This window comes from Seriola aureovittata, chromosome 4 (genome assembly GCF_021018895.1).
Source record: "Seriola aureovittata isolate HTS-2021-v1 ecotype China chromosome 4, ASM2101889v1, whole genome shotgun sequence".
Taxonomy (NCBI): Eukaryota; Metazoa; Chordata; class Actinopteri; order Carangiformes; family Carangidae; genus Seriola; species Seriola aureovittata.
The window spans coordinates 31226922-31247931 of NC_079367.1; the positions used below are offsets into that span (position 1 = coordinate 31226922).

The window sequence follows — 21010 nt, forward strand, 5'->3', positions numbered from 1 at the left end:
AGTGTGTGTAGTGTTTCATGTGCCATGCATAATCACAGACATCACCAGTCAGTCTGTGATCAAAGTGAAGCTAAGCCAGATACTGACCTAGGTAGTACCGATGCTGTGGCGTCTTCTGTGTCCAGCACAGTGAAACTGAAAGCTAACATCCAGAACACAGTTCTGCTTCAGACTGTCAAGGCACAGGCAGAGGGCCCAGCAGGGAGAAAAATCATACACTGTCTGCTAGATGGAGGCAGGCAGAGAAGCTTCATTCATGAGAGTGTAGTTAAAGTGCTAAGACTCCCGACGTAAGGCAAGAGACACTGAGCCTCCATATTTTTGGATCCAGTACTCCACTAACAGTACAGCACAACATTGTGTGAGTATCATTGGAAAATGTGTGGAATACACAGCAGAGAATTGATATTGAAGCAGTGGAAAGCCCTCAGGTGTGCACTGCTGTGATAAAGGTCCCTAGTGAACCCATTCAAGAAGAATTAAAGATAAAGGGTCTGCAGCTCGCCGATTTTCCTTTAGAAGGCGCTGATGAACCAGAACTGTCAGTGTTAATAGGAGCAGACTTTTACTAGCGAGTGGTGACTGGCAAGGTCCAGAGAATAAAGGAATCACTCGTAGCTATACAGAGCAGCTTCGGATGGGCTTTGCAAGGGCCAGATACAACATCCAGCGTAACCGACATCACTTGTATGCACATCAGTCTAGATGAGGACACCCAGATCTCTAAACAACTACACGCCTTTTGGGAGGTGGAGTCACTGGGTATCATTAATGAGAAAACCCAGAGCCCAGAGGAAACAGAGGCTCTTCAGAGCTTTGAACAGACTATGACACACACGAATGGCTGCTACCAAGTTGAGTTACCATGGCAACCTGACAGACCTGAGCTCCCAAACAACTTCAGGGTCACTAAGGGGTGGTTTGAACGACTCATGAGGAGACAAAAAATGGATGCAACTTTGTACATGAGTTACAATGACTTCATACAGGATTACCTACAGCAAGGCATCTGCGAGGATGTACCAGAGAACATTTCAGGGGCAGAGCAACCTGAGGCTGTGAAATACTACATACCACATCATGCTGTCATCCGAGAAGATAAAGCAAAAACCAAACTGAGAGTGGTGTTTGATGCATCCTCACATGAGGAGGGTTGCCCATCACTAAATGACTGTTTACTGACAGGGCCCAACCTTAATCCAAATCTGTTAGAGGTGCTAATCAGATTCAGACTCCACCAGATAGCCTTCGCCGCAGATATTACCAAGGCTTCTTGCAGATAGCTCTATCAGAAAAGGACAACGATGCTGTGAGGTTCCTGTGGCTACATGGACCTCCAACCAAAGACTGTAAAAATGGTTTGCGCATCATGATAATGAGTAGAGTGGTATTCGGTGTCTCTCCTAGCCCATTCCTGTTAGCTGCAACGATTAGGAAACACATCAAGTAGTACAAAACAGAGCAGCCTAGGGCAGCAGAGGCACTGAGAGATTCTCTCTATGTAGATGACTTCATTTCCAGTTCATGTGATGTGGAGGAAGCCTTTTCGGTCACCACAACAGCAAAGGAGATTCTGTCCCATGCCGGCATGAACCTGTGTAAATGGATGAAAAATTCACCAGATCTGTGAGCCAAGTGGAAAGAAAGTGGACTAGAACACACAAAAGAAACAGACACTTGTGCAGATGTACTGAAAGTGTTGGGGTTAGTGTGGAGATCCGGAGAGAAGGATGATTTTGTGTTTGACCTAGAAGGACTACAGAAAATTTTAAAGGGCAAAGAAAACACAAAGAGAAATGTACTCCAGACGTCAGCTCGTATTTTCGACCCCATCAGGTTCCTAACTCCCTTCACTATATGAGTTAAGTGCCTGTTTCAAGAACTGTGGGAGAGGGGAGTCAGTTGGGATGAGCTTCTGCCAGACTTGACTGAAAAATGGGATCAGTGGTGTGCAGAGCTGCCACAACTCCACCTGATGGCCATTCCGAGATGGTACCAAATCGTGATCCAGCCAAAATCACAGACAATCAAACTGCACATCTGCTGTGATGCTAGTGAAAAGGCATACAGTGCTGTTGCTTCAGTGGATCATGTGGACAGATTCACAAGCACAGCATTACAAAGGTGGAAGCCATTTGTGACTGAAATACAAAGTCGATGTGGTTTCACTGCAGTGGCAAAAACAATCCTGCAGATTTACCCACCAGAGGCCAGGGTGTTGAGAATCCTATTAAAAGCCAGCTGTGGTGGAGTGGACCTACTTCACTGCCATCAGCTGTTGAAGCAAAGAGCATAGATCAAGAATATGTTGCAGATTAGGTAAACACAGAGCTTAGGACTAGGTTTCAAGCTGTAGTACAGCTCACTAGCATCGAACAAGCAGAGCCACTGTTAAACGTACAGAAATATAGCAGGTTAAAAACAGTGATGATGGGTGAATAGGTTCATATGTAATACACATTCTAGTCAAAAGATTCACTGCAGCAGAGATGTAATGGTTGAAGGTGATTCAAGAGCATAGTTTCAGCCAAGAAATTAGTCAGCTGAAATCTGGACAAGACATCAAGACAGATTCAAAAATCAAAGATTTGAAACCATTTTTAGGTGAAAATGAACTCGTCAGTGTAGGAAGCAGGGTGCAGCACTCTGATTTTAGTGTCAGGGAGCAACACCCTTGGGTGTTGTCTACAAATCACAGATAGGCTGAACTGCTAGTTCAGTACTGTCATGAGAGAATGATGCACTCTGGAGTCAGAGATACTCTAGTGCAGGTGAGGGACAGATATTGTGTTTTAAGGGGGAGACAGCTAGTTAAGCGGATGATGTCATCTTGTTACTGTCATGTCTGTCAAGTTTCTGTTTTGATTTCGCACATTTCACGTTATGTCTTGTCTTTCCTGTTTTATTTTGAAATCACTAACCCTTTGACTCTGTTTTAGATTTACCTTCCTGCACGCCCTGCCCCCGTCCCGTCACACCTGTTTCCCATCTTCCCTGATTACCTCTTGTATATTACCTTGTGTGTCTCACAGTCTCGTTGCCAGTTCGTTGCACTTCACGGTCCTCGTCCCGGCTCTTGTCAAAGTTATAGTCATAGCCTGTTTTGTGTACGACCTTGTTTGCCTTTTCGACCTACCTTTTTGCCTCTCGATTTTTGGATACCTCTGCCTGTCTGACTGCCTGCCTGGCTGTGTACCGAACCCTGTCTGGAATTAAACCTGCCTTTACGTCAGAACCCTCTATGTTGTGCATTTGTGTCCACCTGTTCTGTGCTCTGGGGAGTTCGTGACAGAACGAACTGGCCAGAATGGACACAGCCGACACGGACCCGGTTCGTAATGCCCTTAGAGCTCAGGGTCAGAAGCTAGCTCAGCAGGAGCAACAGCTTGCTACCCTGTGCTCGAGTCTGAGAGACCTGGCCACACGACAGGACTCAATGATACAAAGTCTGGGCTCGCAGGTTCATATGCTTCTGGAGAAGCTCGACAACGCAGCCCTCACTGCGGCTGCGCCGAATGTCGGCCCTGACCCTCCACCGATCGTGCAGGCGGCAGCCTTTCCCACTGAGCGCTCCAAGATCGCTTTTATCATCTCCCACCTGTCTGGACGCGCTGAAGCCTGGGCTACTGCTGAATGGAGTCGCCACGCCTCGTCATGTGCCTCGCTCGCGGACTTCACCAGGGCGCTGACGCAGATCTTCCAGCACACCTCACCAGGTCAGGAGGCTGCCCGGGCGATCATACATCACGTAAGGTCACAGACTATGCCATAGACTTGTACTCTTGCCGCTGAGAGTGAATGGAATGCTGCTGCGTTAGCTGACGCATTTTTGCAGGGGCTGTCTGGAAGCATCAAGGATCATCTGGTCATAGACTTACCGGAGGATTTGGATTCCCTCATCGCCGTCACCATCAAGATCGACAAGAGGCTCACGGAATGGGATCAAGACCGGGGTCGCCCTCCGGTGCGCACTTCTACTCACCGGAGCGGGAGAGGTGCTTTGCCTGACCGGCCTAATCGACTTCGCCTGCTTTCCATATCCTTCACTCCGCCATCCGACACCAGGGAGGAACCCATGCAGCAGTGGGACGGGTGCTGTTTCTACTGCAGTCTTCTGGGACACCAAGTCGCAGACTGCCATATCAAGGCCTCCAAGTACGGACTCAAGACTGCTGTAAGGGTGAGCAAGAACACTGTTATTCTTAATCCTGTGCACTATGAAGTTAAAGTTAATTTTCACTCGAACACTGCTTCCATGGTGGTGCCAACTTTCGTAGACTCCGGCTCCGATACCAATCTCATGAACCTCTCTCTCGTCAGGAGTCTGGACCTGAGCCAGCTCCAGTTACAACATCCCCTCGAGGTGAAAGCGGTTGATGACAACCCTCTGGGCCGGATTACCCACCATACTCAATCAGTAAAAGTCACGTTTCCTGATAATCATACTGAGAGTATTAGTTTTCATGTTTTTCCCGCCATATCCCATTTGGCTATCCTCGGGCACCCCTGGTTAACCAGACATAACCCCAATTTTGACTGAGTTAAGGGTCAAGTTCTGTCATGGGGCCAGGGCTGTTACCAGTCATGTTTTATTCCGCAGCCAGCATTGGCTCACCAAGACCCTGACCTTTCTTGGGTACCTGCTTGTTACCATGACTTAGCTTCGGTTTTCAGTAAAGCAAACGCTAAATCACTTCCTCCTCACCGCCCTTATGACTGCTGTATTGACTTGTTGCCAAGAGCTACTCCATCTAGGGGTAGGCTGTTCTCTCTCTCCTCCCCAGAACGTCAAGCCATGGAGGAGTACATCCAGGACTCGCTGGCGGCAGGGATTATCCGTCCTTCTTCTTCACCGGCGGGAGCAGGATTTTTCTTTGTGGAGAAGAAAGATAAATCCCTGCGCCCCTGCATAGATTATCGGGGGCTCAATGACATAACAATTAAAAACAGGTACCCTCTCCCGCTCATCTCCACGGCATTTGAACTCCTTGAGGGAGCCAAGGTATTCACAAAACTAGACTTACGTAATGCTTACCATCTCGTATGCATTAAGCAGGGGGATGAATGGAAGACAGCGTTCAACACCCCCACAGGACACTATGAGTATTTTGTCATGCCCTTTGAGTTAACCAATGCTCCTGCTGTTTTTCAGAATGTTGTGAATGATGTCCTACGGGACATGCTCAATATTTTTGTATTTGTGTACCTAGACGACATCCTGTTATTTTCCCCAGATGAGGAAACTCACAAAGGCCATGTCCGGAAGGTGCTACAACGGTTGCTCGACAACCAGTTGTATGTCAAGGCGGAAAAGTGTGAGTTCCACAAGCCCTCTGTGTCATTCCTGGGGTTTGTGCTTGCTGAGGGGGAGATCCAGATGGACCCCGCCAAAGTTTCTGAGGTTGCAGATTGGGCAAAGCCTCGTTCTAGGAAGGAGGTTCAGAGGTTACTTGGTTTCGCCCATTTCTATCGCAAATTTATCCGCAACTATAGTTCCATTGCATAACCTGACCTCTCCTAACCAAACTTTTTTCTGGTCCACAGAATGTGAAACCTCTTTTAACTTCCTCAAGAAGAGCTCCACCTCAGCGCCAGTGCTCACACTCCCAGATCCCCACCAGCAGTTCATAGTCGAGGTTGACGCCTCCGATGTGGGTGTTGGGGTGGTGCTCTCACAGATTAATCCAGATAATGGTAAGCTACACCCTTGTGCTTTTCTTTCCAAGAAACTCACCAGCGCGGAACAAAATTACGACATTGGGGATAGGGAACTGCTGGCGGTCAAGGTGGCTCTGGAGGAGTGGAGGCACTGGCTCGAGGGGGCGCAACAGCCATTTCAGGTCTGGACTGACAATAAGAATCTTGAATATCTGAAATCTGCCAAAAGGTTAAACTCCAGGCAGGCCAGATGGTCTATTTTCTTTATCCGCTTTGATTTTGTTCTCTCGTTCCATCCTGGCTCCAAAAACACAAAATCTGACTCTCTCTCGCGTGTGTTTGACCGGGACAATTCCAATCAGGCTCCCAAAACCATCCTCCCAAAGTCCTGCTTTGTTTCGGCCTTCTCTTGGGGAGTTGAGGACAAGGTCAGAGCGGCTAGTGTCGGTGTCCAGGTTCCTCCGGAGTGTCCGTAGGGCAAACTGTTCGTGGTCCCTGAACTCCGGGGGGAGGTTATACATTGGGGACACACCAACAAGGTAAATTGCCACCCGGGGGTCCTTAAGACCCTGTCTGTAGTGCAGCAGCGTTTCTGGTGGCCCAAGATGAAGAACGATATCACTGATTATGTTAACACTTGCACAGTCTGCGCCATGTTCAAGGTGTCACATCAGAGACCCCAAGGGGAGCTTCGGCCCCTCCCTGTACCCAAGCGCCCGTGGTCACACATTTCCTTAGATTTTGTCACAGGGCTTCCTCCCTCTAGTGGTAACACGGTTGTTTTGACTGTTGTTGACAGACTGTCTAAGATGGCTCACTTCATCCCACTCCCCAAGCTTCCTTCGGCGAAGGAGACAGCCGAAGCACTAATTAATCATGTTTTCAGGATTCATGGCTTCCCTGAGGATGTGGTCTCTGACCGGGGCCAACAATTCATCTCCAAGTTCTGGAAGGAGTTTTGTGGTCTGCTGGGAGCCATGGTTAGTCTGTCCTCAGGTTTTCACCCACAGTCCAATGGACAAACTGAACGCCTCAACCAGGAACTCGAAAAAGGTCTGAAGATCACGGCATCACGACACCCCGACACCTGGTCATCACAATTGGTCTAGGTGGAACTTGCTCATAACTCCTTACCCTCTGCATCATCTGTTTTTTCTCTGTTTCATATAGTCTCTCTCTTTCCTTCCACAGACCCTGATAGCTCTTCAAAACTCTTCAGAAACCTTTGCATGATGTCACAGAGGCTTTGTCCATCTTTATTTACAGTCTATGGTTTCCACGCATCATTTTCAAGTTAATTTTCACTTGTTCTTGATGGCGTCTCGTTGCTCTGTTGTAAGTTAGACTCTACCTCATGTGCATAACCCTCTGGACAAAAGCATCTGTCAAATGAATAAATGTAACTGTAAATGAGACCGACGGCTCGTAGATAATGGCTGTTAAAAGTTCACAGCTCACTGTTTAGACATTTAGACAGGACAAAAAAGATCCTCTGTCAGACTGGTGAGCAGGACCAGTCTGTACTCACTGCCGGGAAAAACACACACACACACACACACACACACACACACACACATGCAGAGTGTATAATGGAGTTGGCCAGCTCTGAGTTTGTCTGATGAATACCAATGAGCCTGTCGTCCATACAGTCTGCAGCTTTTGTCAATCTGCAGCTTTTGAAACCTACTGATCGACCAGGGCAGTCAGAGATACAGACTGTGAGCACTGATGATCCACTGTGATGAACCACTTTGGTCTATGACTCCAACAAGTTCCTTACCTTCACCGCTGTGTGCATAATCTGTGTGTTTACGTGTGTTTTTGTAGCTGTGTGGAGCTTTGGCAGCGTCATGGAGCCTCTGCTGAGGTTAATTTACTCTGCATGTGTTTGGATGTTGTTTTATGGGGCAGGACTCTGGAGTGGCCCCAATCTGTTCATCTCTATGTTTATCCACTCTATGTATTACCATTGAGAAACTCTGGACAATTCTCTCTACTGACATTTAAAAAAAACACAAAAGTTTGATTAATTGTCCCACTAGCTTCTGATCAGACATCAGATCCCACTTTTCACTAATCATTACTAATCACTAATTAACAGCAAATAAATTCTAATCGTTTAATATAATTTAAAGAAGACATGTTGTGCGTTACTTTCAGCAACCTGAAAATGTATGGCCGTGTGTAGTGAGTTTAAGGTGGTATGACTGTGTGTGTTTAAGATAGTGTAACAGAGTGTATTTAAGGTCGTATGACTGTGTGTATTTAATGTGGTATGACTGTGTGTGATTAAGATGGTGTAACAGAGTGTATTTAAGGTGGTATGACTGTGTGTATTTAAGGTGGTAAGACAGTGTGTATTTAAGGTGGTGTAACAGAGTTTATTGAAGGTGGTATGACTGTGTGTTTAAGGTGGTATTGTGTACCATAGTCTTTGGGCAGCGGTGCCTGGGCAGACGGGTGAACCATGGCTCTGCGGCGTGGCTCGTTGACCGGGCTCTGGTACTCGGACACTGACAGGGGCTCGGGCACTGGCTCAGCCTCAGGCTCCCGACCGGCTGGTGGATCCTCCTCTCCCTCCCTCTCCTCTCTTTCCTCCCGCTCCTCCTCCTGCTCGTCGTCGTCCTCATCGTCCACCTCTGCCCTCTCTTCTCCCTCCCTCTCCTCCTGTAGCTCATATTCCTCTTCCTCGTCTTCGTCCTCCTCTTCCTCCTCTTCGGTTAGAGCCTCCTCCTCCTCTCTCTGAACCCTCTCCTGCTCCTCCCGATCGTGCCTCTCCTTCTCCTGCACCTCCAGGTTCTCCTCCTTGGTCATGTTGCTGCAGCTGGGCCTGTGAGAGAGGAGGCGGGACACGGTAAGTGATGTCACATCATTTTTCTTAAATTAAACAGCAATGCATTTTTCTCTAATTAATCACATTTATAAACAGGGATTATGTTTATTTGGGCCTGTTCAAGCTTATTTTGATGACGAAACCCTTATGGTTCACGATATATACAGGTCGTATGACATTAGATATGACATTCTTCTCCATTAGATAGACCAAACTGACTTGGATGTGAGACTTGAGGCCTGATTGATTTAAGAATAAACTCTTTTAAGACTTGACTCAGCTTGAGACTTGAGAGTAAAAAAAACAATCCAGTCAGTAAAATCCAGGAATCGTTACAAACACAGGCCACAAAAGATTTAATTATGAGTCCTGAGAATAGACTCGACCTTACAAGGTCAATTGAATGTTCAATCATTATCATTACAATAAAAAGTGCTCTGAGAATGTACTATTTGGCCTCCGTATCGTTATGGAGTCAGATGAGGGCCGTCAACATCACCTGTGGTGCAGGTTGCTGAGAAACATATTTAAATTGCTTTACTGATTTTAATCTAGAATAACTGTGGATTAAAAATGTATTGTAGGAAAAATACAGGCCAATAAAAGAAATCAGATGGTGTGATGATGATAGGGGCCCCCTGACCCCTTGGCCTGAGCCCGCAATTAACACTTTAGAAGAGGAAATTGTTTCACAGCTGGACCAGAGACATGACTACGACTTACAGCAACTCTAAGTGATCATTAATTCATTTAACCTCCAAATAACTAATTAAATGGATGAAAATGTCGGTAACATCATTGTTGTGTGTGCGTGTGTGTGTGTGTGTGTGTGTGTGTGTGTGTGTCTGTGTGTAAGAGAAAACAAGGAGAAAGGGAGCTAATTGACCTGCTGCATCATACTGATATTGGCAGTAGCTAAAAAGACTAATGCCAACACCCCCTGTCCATCATTAGATGTTGACAGGTCTGACTGGATTAAATCTACTCTCCACTTTAGCAAATGGACAAGACGCTGAAATCCATCCAGCAGCCACTCCCTCCACCACTGATCCATACATCTTCTCCTCCTCCTCTAAGAGGGAAGAAAATATTTGATGTCATGCAAGAAAACTCTTGATCTGATCCTGAAGTGATCATTCAGACTGCACTGTAGATAACTACAGTGTCAGAAGACATCCCCATTCTTAATCCAATCTAGACAAGCTTTATTCAACTTGGTTGTTTTTCCAACCAGGGAAGCAGCCAATCAGGACCACAGCACTAGAAATATCTGAACCACTAAACAAATTAGAGATGAGGGCAGGGATACCGGGGTCTGGAACCAGGCTAATGTCTTTTTTTGAAGTTTATTTATATTAGTATGACAGAGTATTAGGGCCACATGGAGGGAAAATAATTTGAAAATTCAAGAATAAAGCTGTAATTCTGAGAATAAAGTCGTAACATTGTGAGAAAAAAATTATAATATTATGACAATAAAGTTGTAATTTTCAGTTGCATGTTGTTTTAGAGGGGAAATATAAGAAGCCTTAAAATGAGGAACATGGAGCATCCTGTGAAGTTCTACTTTAGCAGAGGTTTCGCTAATAAGGAGAAACTTCATCGTTTGGCTCATCATCATCATCATCATCATCATCAGCAGCAGCAGCAGCAGCATCAACAGGACATTGAAAAGAGTCTATTCTATTGTTAGAAAGACAAACAGCTCAGGCTGCACTGTCTGTCGTTTCACCTGTTTGATCCTGATTGGTCGATATAATATTCCTAAAAAATTTTTTTTTCTCTCAAAATTTGACATTATTAATTCTTAATATTATGACTTTTATTCCCAAAATTTCAAATTTCTTTTTTTCCCTCAATGTGGCCCCAACACTCAAATAACACACTTCATATGCACAGACATAAAACAGAATCTGCATATCGCGCACACACACACACACACACACACACACACACACACACACACACACAAACACACACACACACACACACTCTGTCAAAGGAGGCACATGAGATGTCTCTATAGCCTGAGCCGTGCGGTTTAATCTACACAAACACCAGCTGTGTTGTTTTGGGATTTTTAAAAAATCTCAGTCAGCTACTGACTGTCTGCAGCAGCAGCTACATGCTAAGCTAACCGTTGCTATCAGTTGCATCAGACATCCTACAGAGGATTCGAAGAATTTAAAGTAAACAGTCAATCAAGATCAAATCTGACTAAAAATGAATTACAACTGCAGCCTACACATTTATTTTTCACTTTATTCTCAGAAAATTGAACTTTTCCTATTTTATCCAGCAGCTGAAGTCTGTGTCGACTCAAATGTTTTATCCTGATCTCAGAGCAACTATTTTGTGATAACACAAAAAGTTAACTTGTGTGTGAATCACGTAACAACAGCGTAGCAATCACATGATAGCACACGTGTCCTCTTCCTGTACGATAAACACTCAGCTGAAAACTTCCTACTGATTTGATTTGTCTGTTTAAAGTAATTATTTGTCTCTGTGTCTGTAGTGTGCTTTATGTAATCTGTGGTCCCAGCTGGCTGATTCCTGCCTGAACAGAACGGTGATCAGTGTCTGAACCAGGCTAAAAACAGGACTCAGCTGAGGCCACAATAAAGGTTACGCAACACAATTGTGAGTCAGCGCGGAAACCCACAAATATGAAACGGCTGGACTCAGACCAAGGACCTCTTGTTGTGGTCCTCTGTCCTCAGATCAAATGTATCAGATCCACATTATTCTAATGGATTCACCAGGATCTTTGACTTTTACTTGGTTGAACTTTGTTCACTGTGGGCCTGTCTGATTTGACGTCTAAGGAATGTGAGAGATGATGTCCAGATTTTTTTAAATGTCTCTTTAAAGAAACGATAAATAGATAGATGGATAGTGCTGCACAATTAATCAAAATATAGCTAATTGAAATATGCAATATGGCCAAATGCAATATCCAAATCGCAGGCGCTGCAAAAATATTGCAGGAGCTGTAACTTTTCCATAAGCATTGTGGTACAGAGATGACCCAGCCTACAAATCTTGTTCTCCGCATGTAGAGTAACATGGTTTTTTGGTACAAGACCCAAAAAATATCACATGATCATCAAAAAATGAAATGAAAATGAAGTGAAAATGAAATGACCCTAACTGAAATCGCAATAGCTCCCAAAATAATATGATTTTTTTTGCATATCATGCAGCCCTGATAGATAGATAGATAGATAGATAGATAGATAGATAGATAGATAGATAGATAGATAGATAGATAGATAGATAGATAGATAGATAGATTTTATCATCTATAAAATATGTTATTGAGGAGAATCACTTAAGAATCCCATTGGTAATAGAGAAGCCTGTATAGTTATTAACATTGGATAATTTAATAATAATAATTGAATACTGTTATAAATAGGCCTGTGTGTTTATTATGACCTCGTATTGAATCGGAACAACAGTCTCGTTACAGAGTGGAGTGTGTATCATGCACTGAGCCCCTGTGGGAATACTGGCCGAGATGAAAACCACCGTGATGACCAACAATAAGCTCGTTTTAAAACCCGAACACAACAACAGTTGTACAGAACACAGTCTGGCCGCCTGGTGGTTGTATCTGTAGATTCAGGTTTTATGTGAAGGATGTAGGAAAAGCATGTGATGTGCCAGCAGGTTGTGAGAGGCGGAGGAGGCCATGGCAGCATCCTCCTCCTCCACCTCCTCCATCCAGCCTCCATTTTACAACAAACCACATCGGAAACACAAAATATCGCACGAAATGAAAATTCAAGCAGGAAGCATGTCGTGCACAGACTCAGCACAAACCCTGCAGCGACGCTCATGATCGAAAACAATAAAAAAGACGAGATTCAGTCGGCGACAGGCTCGGTTTGTGGTTTGTGCCAATGTGCGTAGTAAAGGAGCAGCACCAGAAAAACGCCCCGCTGACACGCAATGAAAACACGCACACGAAACACGACATGAAGGACTGGACCTGAACCCATCCCGACAGACAGAACAGACTCGTTGTAAAGGAGCCCAGGTTGACTGTCAGTGAATGTGACGGATGAAGGACAGCTTTATTTCAGAGGTTTTGTTTTGAACAGCGCCCCTTTCTCCATTTCTCCGCCTCAGCATCTCCATCTTCACAGAGACATAGCACGAGACACACCAGATACATATCATAATCACTGATCATGAAGAATGATCAGGTGTGAGGAAAATGTTTTTACCTGAAAACCAGCCGCTGGTTGTTCGATGATGATCCTCTCCCCTCTGATCACAGCGACCAGATCCACAGCAGAGACAACAGTAATGCTCGGCTCCCCCTCCTGCTTCCTCTACATCTATCTCTCTCTCTCTCTCTCTCTCTCTCTCTCTCTCTCTCTCTCTCTCTCTCTCTCTCTCATTTAATTCAATTCATGTCACTGGCGACAGGACAACAATGACACTGAGGCACTTTCCAAAAATAAACTGAGTTTGTGTATTGCAATATTTATTTATTAGGTCTTTATTCAGAGGATATCAGAGGCGTAGTCTTTACTTCAGTCAAATTCAGTCAATTTATCCAGCCCTGTCTAGTGAAGGCTAACATCGCCACCCATTGGTATAATATATCGCCACCTATTGTTATAATAAATTATACCTATTGGTATAATATATTATGCAGGCACCAACATATACCAGTTTTGATATCAATAATATATTTAAAAACCATCTCAATGTAGTTTTACATAGCTCTTGCCTCTCTTCTGATTGGCTGATTTTCTGAGTCTCAGCAACTGATTATACTGTTTTTCTTTTTTCTTTTTTCTTTTTGATTATACTGCTTTTCTAAAGACAGAAAACCACAGCTGTGACGACTTAACAGGTGAGCTTTGACTGTGTTACCTGTTCTGACACTTCATTTCACTCAATTGAATGTTATTTTATTAACTAGTACTTTTATTTTACTACCAGTATGATTTCATTTTGAGAATCAAATCTGGTGTGCAATAAAGTAAAGGTCCAGTCAGTGTAAGAGCATAAATATAACTGTAAGTAAAAGTACCAGTACCAGGTGTAAAGATAATCTGTGTGTCCTAGTGACACAAGCAGTCACTTCTTCACACCACTCATATATCTGACTTACACTACAGCTTGAAAATAAACAGGGACTCTTTCATTATTATAATAGAAACACTGTTTTATTCTTAAATAAATTGTAGCTTTTAAATTATTTTTTCCCAATTCCAAAACCTTTAATACATGTACACAATTGTCTCTGTACAGTCAGTGATCAGCTGGACTGACAGTGGTTGAAGGTAATTTCAGATCCTGGCAGAAAGCTGGTCAATAGCAACTTTTACTGGAATCCACTCCATGTTTTTCTCTTTGCCTTTACAATATGACTCTGCAGTTCTCAGTGAGTTATCTCTGCTGAACTGGCATAAATGACAGATATAGAGATATGGCTGGAAATGCTAAACTTTTCCATCATATATCATACAATATAAACTATTAATGTTATAGGTTGTTTCTGCAGTTGGTGCAGTATACATGACCAGTTTGGTCTCATGAGACATCATGCAAATTATGTCTTTTGGAGCTAATTAAAGCCACCAACTGAACTTTTTTATTTCTTCCTGATGTGACGCGCTCCTCCATTTTCATTGTGAACTGCATTGTAGGACAATAGTCAACAGTGAAGTGAATTTTGAGACTTCAGTGTGAGGCCACAACGTACCCAAGAGTCAGTTATAATTAGTGGTGAAGAGGTTAGTAAGGGGATAGGGCTTTTTGTGTATGTGTGTGTGTGTGTGTGTGTGTGTGTGTGTGTGTGTGTGTGTGTGTTTGTGTGTGTGTGTGTGTGTTTGCTTTCGTATGCCTGTCAGTCGTAACTGCTGCAGTGTCAAAGCACAGCATCTACAAATATGCCTAAATGGGAAATGCTTGAAATGTGAGCATCAAATTCCATTTAATTACCAAGTGTATTGTAGGTTGGCCTTCAGGCTGACCTTTGCAGCTTTATGGCTCATGCTGCACTTTGCTTTTGTTTTCCAGCATAATTATATGGTCATACAGTTATAAGCTGCAGTAATTGAGTATTCATTGAGGGTAGCACATCATTTTTTATGTAATCGGGTGGGTAGTTGGTAACTTTTTAGTCAGACATTCTACCTGATGCCTTAACAATGGCAAAACCAAATCTCCTATAAAAATACAGACATCTACATGAGGAAATTGAAGAGGACGGAAGAGGAGATAGATAGATAGATAGATAGATAGATAGATAGATAGATAGATAGATAGATAGATAGATAGATAGATAGATAGATAGATAGATAGATAGATAGATAGATAGATAGATAGATAGATAGATAGATAGATAGATAGATAGATAGAGAGATAGATAGATAGATAGATGCTTAATTAATTTAGAGCTCCCTGTAATAGACAAGTATTATGGTACATTACTGCAACTGGCCTTTTGCAGGATGATAAGGAAGCCTTCAGGAAGATGACACAGAACACCCACAGCAATGAAAAACATCTTCAAGAGACCTTTTATTCCATACTCTGTCATCTACTAAACAAATTACTATTTTTAGTTATTAGTGACTGCTGCTGTTGCAATTTGTCAAAAGAAGACCACACATTTAGCAGATTCAAGAGCAGATACTGCTCTTCACCTTTGAGACTGTCCTCCTGTAAAAAACAAGCCCATAGGTCGTCTGTGCAGCAGGTTATTATGACCCATAGTAACGCTTTGTTGTTTGTTGTTTGACGGTCCAGTCTGCATGTTATTACTGTAACTGTGAGAATCAAGGTCCGGTAGCGTACGCCTGCTGCTGTAAGGGCACTATTTCAGGAGACACTTCCACATTGCTTGAGCCAGGTGAACTGGTTTTTTAAAAAAATTAAAAAGTCCAGCAAATACACAAGTGATTGCACCATTAGGAGGAACTTGTTTAGCCCAACTGTTAACTTGAATTGTCTAATTGATTTTATTCTACCTTCTCGTGTCTTCTCTCCTTCTTCCCTCCAGATATGGCCTCAGTCAACATTTCCCTATCTGAAGAACATTTATCATGTTCAATCTGTCTGGAAGTTTTCACTGAACCTGTCTGTACTCCTTGTGGACATAACTATTGCAAGCATTGCATCACAGGAGACTTTCCTTACAACCCCTGAGCTGCGAGTCACCACAGAATTTAGAGATATCTTGGAGCTTTTCAACAAAACAAGAGCTGCAGGTGACAGCAGTTGCCTTGCCCAGCCCAGGGAAGTGCCCTGTGACCCCTGTATCCTTTGTGTTGTTTCTGTTGAATATCACAAAGTGTAGGCCTGCTACATCATCAGCCTAACTGATGTACCTGAGCAATCATGCAACACCTGGTATTAATAAGCCATTGTTTCATTGTCACCTCTGCCTCCTGATGATGATTTAAAATAAAACTGGAAGCTTAAAAAAACTGCCACTTACTAGTATGCAGTTGTGTTTGAGCATTGGAGGACAATTTAGAAACATAATTATGAATTCTCTTATGCAATCAGCTGAACCAAAAGTGGTTGGGCTACAGAAAAAATGAGCACTGTTTTTTTGACATACACACCTTACTGTGTAAGAATTTTTACACTAGTGTGGTCTACAGGTGATTGCCAAAAGTGTTTAAATTGACGAGTGTACACTGCCCTCTGGTGCTCACAGTACATACAGTACATTCAGAAAGTTTTCAGACCCCTTCATTAAAAAAAAAAAAAAAAACTCCCTCATCAATCTATACTCAATACCCCATAATGACAAAGAAAAAAATAATTTTGGAAGATTTTAAAAAATGTATTAAAAAGGAAATACTGAAATATCATATTGATATAAGTATTCAGACACTTTGCTATGACACTTGAAATTTAGCTCAGGTTCCTCCATTTCTCTTGATCATCTTTGAGATGTTTCTACACCTTTAGTCGACCTGTGGTAAATGATGATTTGGAATGGCACACACCTGTCTATGTAAGGTCTCACAGCTGACAGTGAATATCAGAGCAAAAACCATGTTGAGGAAGGAACTGCCTGCAGAGCTCGGAGACAGGACTAGTGTTGTGGACATGGCATGAATATCACCAATAATAAACACAGAAAAACACTAATAGATGAGAATAAAAATATATTGTACAATATAGTGGACTATTCATTTACACATGAAGAGTGTCAGTGGAGCTCCCCGCCAAACAACGCTGGTGCTCCTAAAGTAACCCCTGTCCTTTAGGAACCCTTTAAAGATTTATATCTAGTACATGGAAGCACTCAGCCTCACAGATACTGTATCTGACCTATGGAATGTTACATGCTAGAAAGAAACCACTAACACATACCACAAAATACCTGAACATAGAGGATTATGATAATTATAACTGGTAAGAATATGAAACCAATACAAAAACATTACAAATGTTATAAACTCATAATAGAAAAATCACATTTATCCATATTTTATAGAATTCCTAGCATGGACAAAAACAAAGTTAATATAACATAATACTTACATAGCACATACTGCTATCTCATGTTCATATATTGTAAAAACAATAATGCAAAGATGTATTATAACTAGGATGTTTTGTAAAGATGTTTTCATGGTCTTCAAGCAAAATACTTTCACACCTGGAATAGGTAAAATCAAGTCTGATGGACTCGACTCAGACTACGAGACCAGTTGGAAACAAACTAAGATAACATAACCTTTTTTCTTTTTTTGGGGGTGGGGGAGACGTTTCTATACCTTTAATAAAGTAGCAGTGAGAGAGACAGGAAAGTCTAATGGGAGTCCTAATGGTACGCACTCTACCAGGTGAGTCACCGAGGCGCCCCATAACCTAACCCATTTAATTGGAGGTCACACTGAAAGTGAATACACCTGAAATTTCCATGTGTGTCCATGTCCATCTCTCTGCACAGGAAAACTGAGTGCACACAACTTTGGTTTGTACAATGTAAACATAAGAATGACTGAGTCTATGGAAATGATACCCATGTTACTTTCAGCGTATTTGTGTGCAAACAATAATTTATATGTGCGGATGTTATTTACATACTGAAAAATCTTGTCAGCAGTTGCCATAGACAGAATGAACTCACTCTCCTACAGCTCACATAAAGATGCTGAGCACCGAAACACCTCAAGTGTAAAGTAGAACCTAAATGCAGGGTAGACAGGTTGAGTGAATGTGCATGTGTGAATGTGGAAAGTGTAGAGGTGTTTCTGTGTGCCAAAGGACACTGCATAAAAAGACAAAGTGCCAGTGGACCAGTCCAGATACAGTGAGAGAGAAAATTATCTATATATTTCTCCTCCTTTGTTATTGTGCCAGATGCAGTACTTGTCTTCAGAGCAGTCCAGGATCCATGACTTTCTCATTCCCTCCTTGCCAGCAGGCAACATTCTCATCTTTTCCATTTGATTCCTTTGTAAGTTATCCCTATGGAAACAAATCCTTTCCACTCCACCTCCCAGTAACAGCGACAAGTTAGACCATTTCTACATAGCACCTGTTCCCAGGACTCAAACCTGTGTGGGTCAAAAAAGTACATCATATGATGCTGATCAGACACTGGTTTTGACCTTTCACCTTCTTTTTGTTTTTAGTGACAATGATGTAGTGGTGGGCTGTTTTGGAGTCCAGTGTGAGAGAACAGGCATCTGAAGGGGAAAAATTAACATTATTCTGTTCAGCAAACAGCAGTAGCCAAAGGAATGAACTTGCTGTGATATGTTGCTAACTGCAAGTCTACACCGGACACATTTCAGCTGCATGTATATTTTCTAATTACGAACGAAAACTCATAATTTTGAGATTTGTATCTCTTAATTATGACTTAGTATCTCATAATTACAAGAAAACAGACTAGGACAAACAGCTGCATTAGAGCTAAAGTTGCGCATTTTAAAATCAATGTGTTATCAGTTATCGGAAAAAGATTCCGATAATCGTATAAATGCAGATTATTGCATCTGATAATTGGCCAGGCCAATAATTGGTTGATCCCTAATAGCAACACCCTGTTGGTGATGGCCGTGCTTTTGCTCCCTGCTCATAACACGTGTTAGAATATTACTAGCACTGTTGGCAACAGCTTTTAATGATGTAGGTGGTGTTCTTGCTTCCCCTCCCAGTGTACATACAGTGTATCCAGTGGGTGTTTACACGAGTTACCACAATGTTGACACCTAATTACTGAACTGCCCCTCTTCAGGCAGATGATGGCCATGATCTTTGCACCCCTGGTCTTGGTCTCAAGCACCTGAGGGAGGGCCTCTAAGAGCACCTTTGCATGTATTGCAGCTTCATGCCGCGGGAATTGCAGGCTGACAGCTTGGCAGGGGTGGAGCAATTGCTCAGCGGGGAGTCTCCCCATGACATACCAGTTGCCTCCAGGTCAACCTACCCATTCCAAGGTTACATGGGTTGAGGCGATCGCAGCTGCCCACTTCAGAAAGAGGGCAAAATCTGAGAAAGGTAAGGATCAGGGTTATCTTCTCAGTTGGAGCACCTATCAGCCAAATTGGCACAAATGAAGTCTCTTCTCCTGACCCTCCATCCTGGTATTGAAAGAGAGGATGCAGAGACACCTGTTCACCCATGCCTGAGTTGTTGCCTGAGGACACCATCGTGTCAGTGGTCGCTACAGCCACCCTACTTCATGATGATATGGAAGAGCCTCGGAGTCGGGCTCTCACTCCCTGGATGCCACAGGAGTCAGCTCTACCAGGATTGTCATCAGTATGGCCCTTGCTTGTCTGCAGTTGGACATGCCACCAGACCCAACGACACCTTTTTCATACACAGGCCGCCCCCCGCTGCCTTTAATGTTCCCCTTTCAGAAGAATATGTAAGGGGTACCATGGGTACAAACTCTAATTCCAGTGCCAGCCCCAGCTTTCAGCCAGGTAAAACTGATCATAGTCAGTGAAACGTCAAAGGCTTTAGCCCTGGACCAGGAGTTATCCTCCCTCCTGGCATAAAAAAACCAGTACATCCCTTGTCGCATCCCAGGGGGTTCTACTCAACTTATTTTCTTCTAAAGAAAGAGACCAGTGGGTTTCAGGTCCTGCCATTGTTATGTTGAACACAACAGCCGTGCTTTGAACTGTTGCCCAAGGGGAATGGTTTACATCCATTGGCTTGAAGGATGCTTACTTTCATGTTTCCATTGCACCTCGCCACAGGCAGTTTTTACGTTTTGCCTTAAAAAGCAGTTGTGTTCAGTTCAGGGTGCATCCATTCAGTCTCTCCCTCTCCCCACAGGGTTTCACCAGGTGTGGCGGCTTTCTTGCTCCTGCTGTCACAGGGCATGAAAATCCTACCATACCTGGCCGACTGGCTGACCTGGCTTCACCATTCAGATTTTGGGGGGCCCATCTCCTTCTCTTTCTCTTGTGGCCCTGCTGGGTCTCATGGTGAATTTCAAGAAGAGCTCACTGACTCCCTCTCAAAGCACGATCTTCATTGGTCTGACTGCCTGTCCATCCAATCAGCTTGTGGACAACACTCTCCAGCTCCTTCCCCTCTTTCAAAAGAGCAGATTGTTGCCATATATCCAGAGGAGGACTCTCTGGCAAACAGGTAGTGGCCTCAACCATGGGCTTACTATTTCTGCACCCTCTGCAAAGGTGGCTGAACAGCCTCCACTCGGACACTAAGTGGCACAGGCACAGTAGGCTCTGGGTATCATGGCAGTACCTCCTCACAGCCCCATGGCTGACAAGCTTGTGGGTAATCTCTTCAGCAGGGCAGATGTGGAACTCTTTGCCTCAGAAGCATCAACCCACTGCCACCTCTGGTTCTCCTTGATGGTGAGGACCAATTCTCTGAGTCAAGATGTGCCGGCAAACACCTGGCCGCAGAGCCTAGTTCATGCCTTCCTGCTGGTTCTCCTGCTATGGCCTACACTTCAGAGAGTCCTTCAACAGGGCCACAGACTTCTGCTGGTGTCCCCCTTTTGGCCAGTGAGGACGTGGTTCCCTCTGCTTCGCAGGCCCTGGCACAGCTTGCTGACTGGAAGGATCTCCTATTCCAAGAGTTATTATTTAACAATATATGTGACAACTCTGAACTAACTATACAACTTTAGTTCAGTTCACACATTTTAAAGGAGCAGGGAACTTGCCTAATACTATATTTCATAAAAATTTTATTATTTCCTGCACTGTAAAAAAAAAACTTAAAAAAAGGGTAATATTCCGGCAGCCAGAAAAATACTGTAAAATAAGGCAAAAATACAGTAATTTTCCAAATGACAAATTAATCAAAATGTTCATTTTTGGGGCTCAACCCGCCCGATCCGCCAAGGTTAATGCGGATCCACGCATCTAACTAGTGTTAATGTTAAGCCCCTTTTTACACAGCCTGTTCAAGGTGGGAATACCGTGCTTTGCAGTTCTGTGCATAACACTTAAGTCAACATTTACTGGAAGTGTGTATGAATTTGTGTTTGTATGGAATTACTCACCAGAAATGTGCCGAGAGAATACAGAA

The 21010-nt window shown here is 43.5% G+C and overlaps 1 protein-coding gene across 3 annotated transcripts in view; it reads right to left on the reverse strand.

Moving 5' to 3' along the window:
• Positions 1–12874, reverse strand: part of clip3 (CAP-GLY domain containing linker protein 3) — a 50772-nt gene extending 37898 nt beyond the window's left edge. For all 3 annotated transcript variants that reach the window (XR_008827247.1, XM_056373143.1, XM_056373142.1), the window contains exons 1-2: positions 12727–12874; positions 8085–8488 (exon numbers count right to left, since the gene is read on the reverse strand). Coding sequence is in view for 2 of the 3 variants with exons in the window: in XM_056373143.1 (XP_056229118.1) it covers positions 8085–8472 (388 nt within the window). In the remaining variant the exon portion in view is untranslated. The remainder of the gene's footprint in view (positions 1–8084; positions 8489–12726) is intronic.
• Between the last annotated feature and the right edge of the window lie 8136 nt (positions 12875–21010).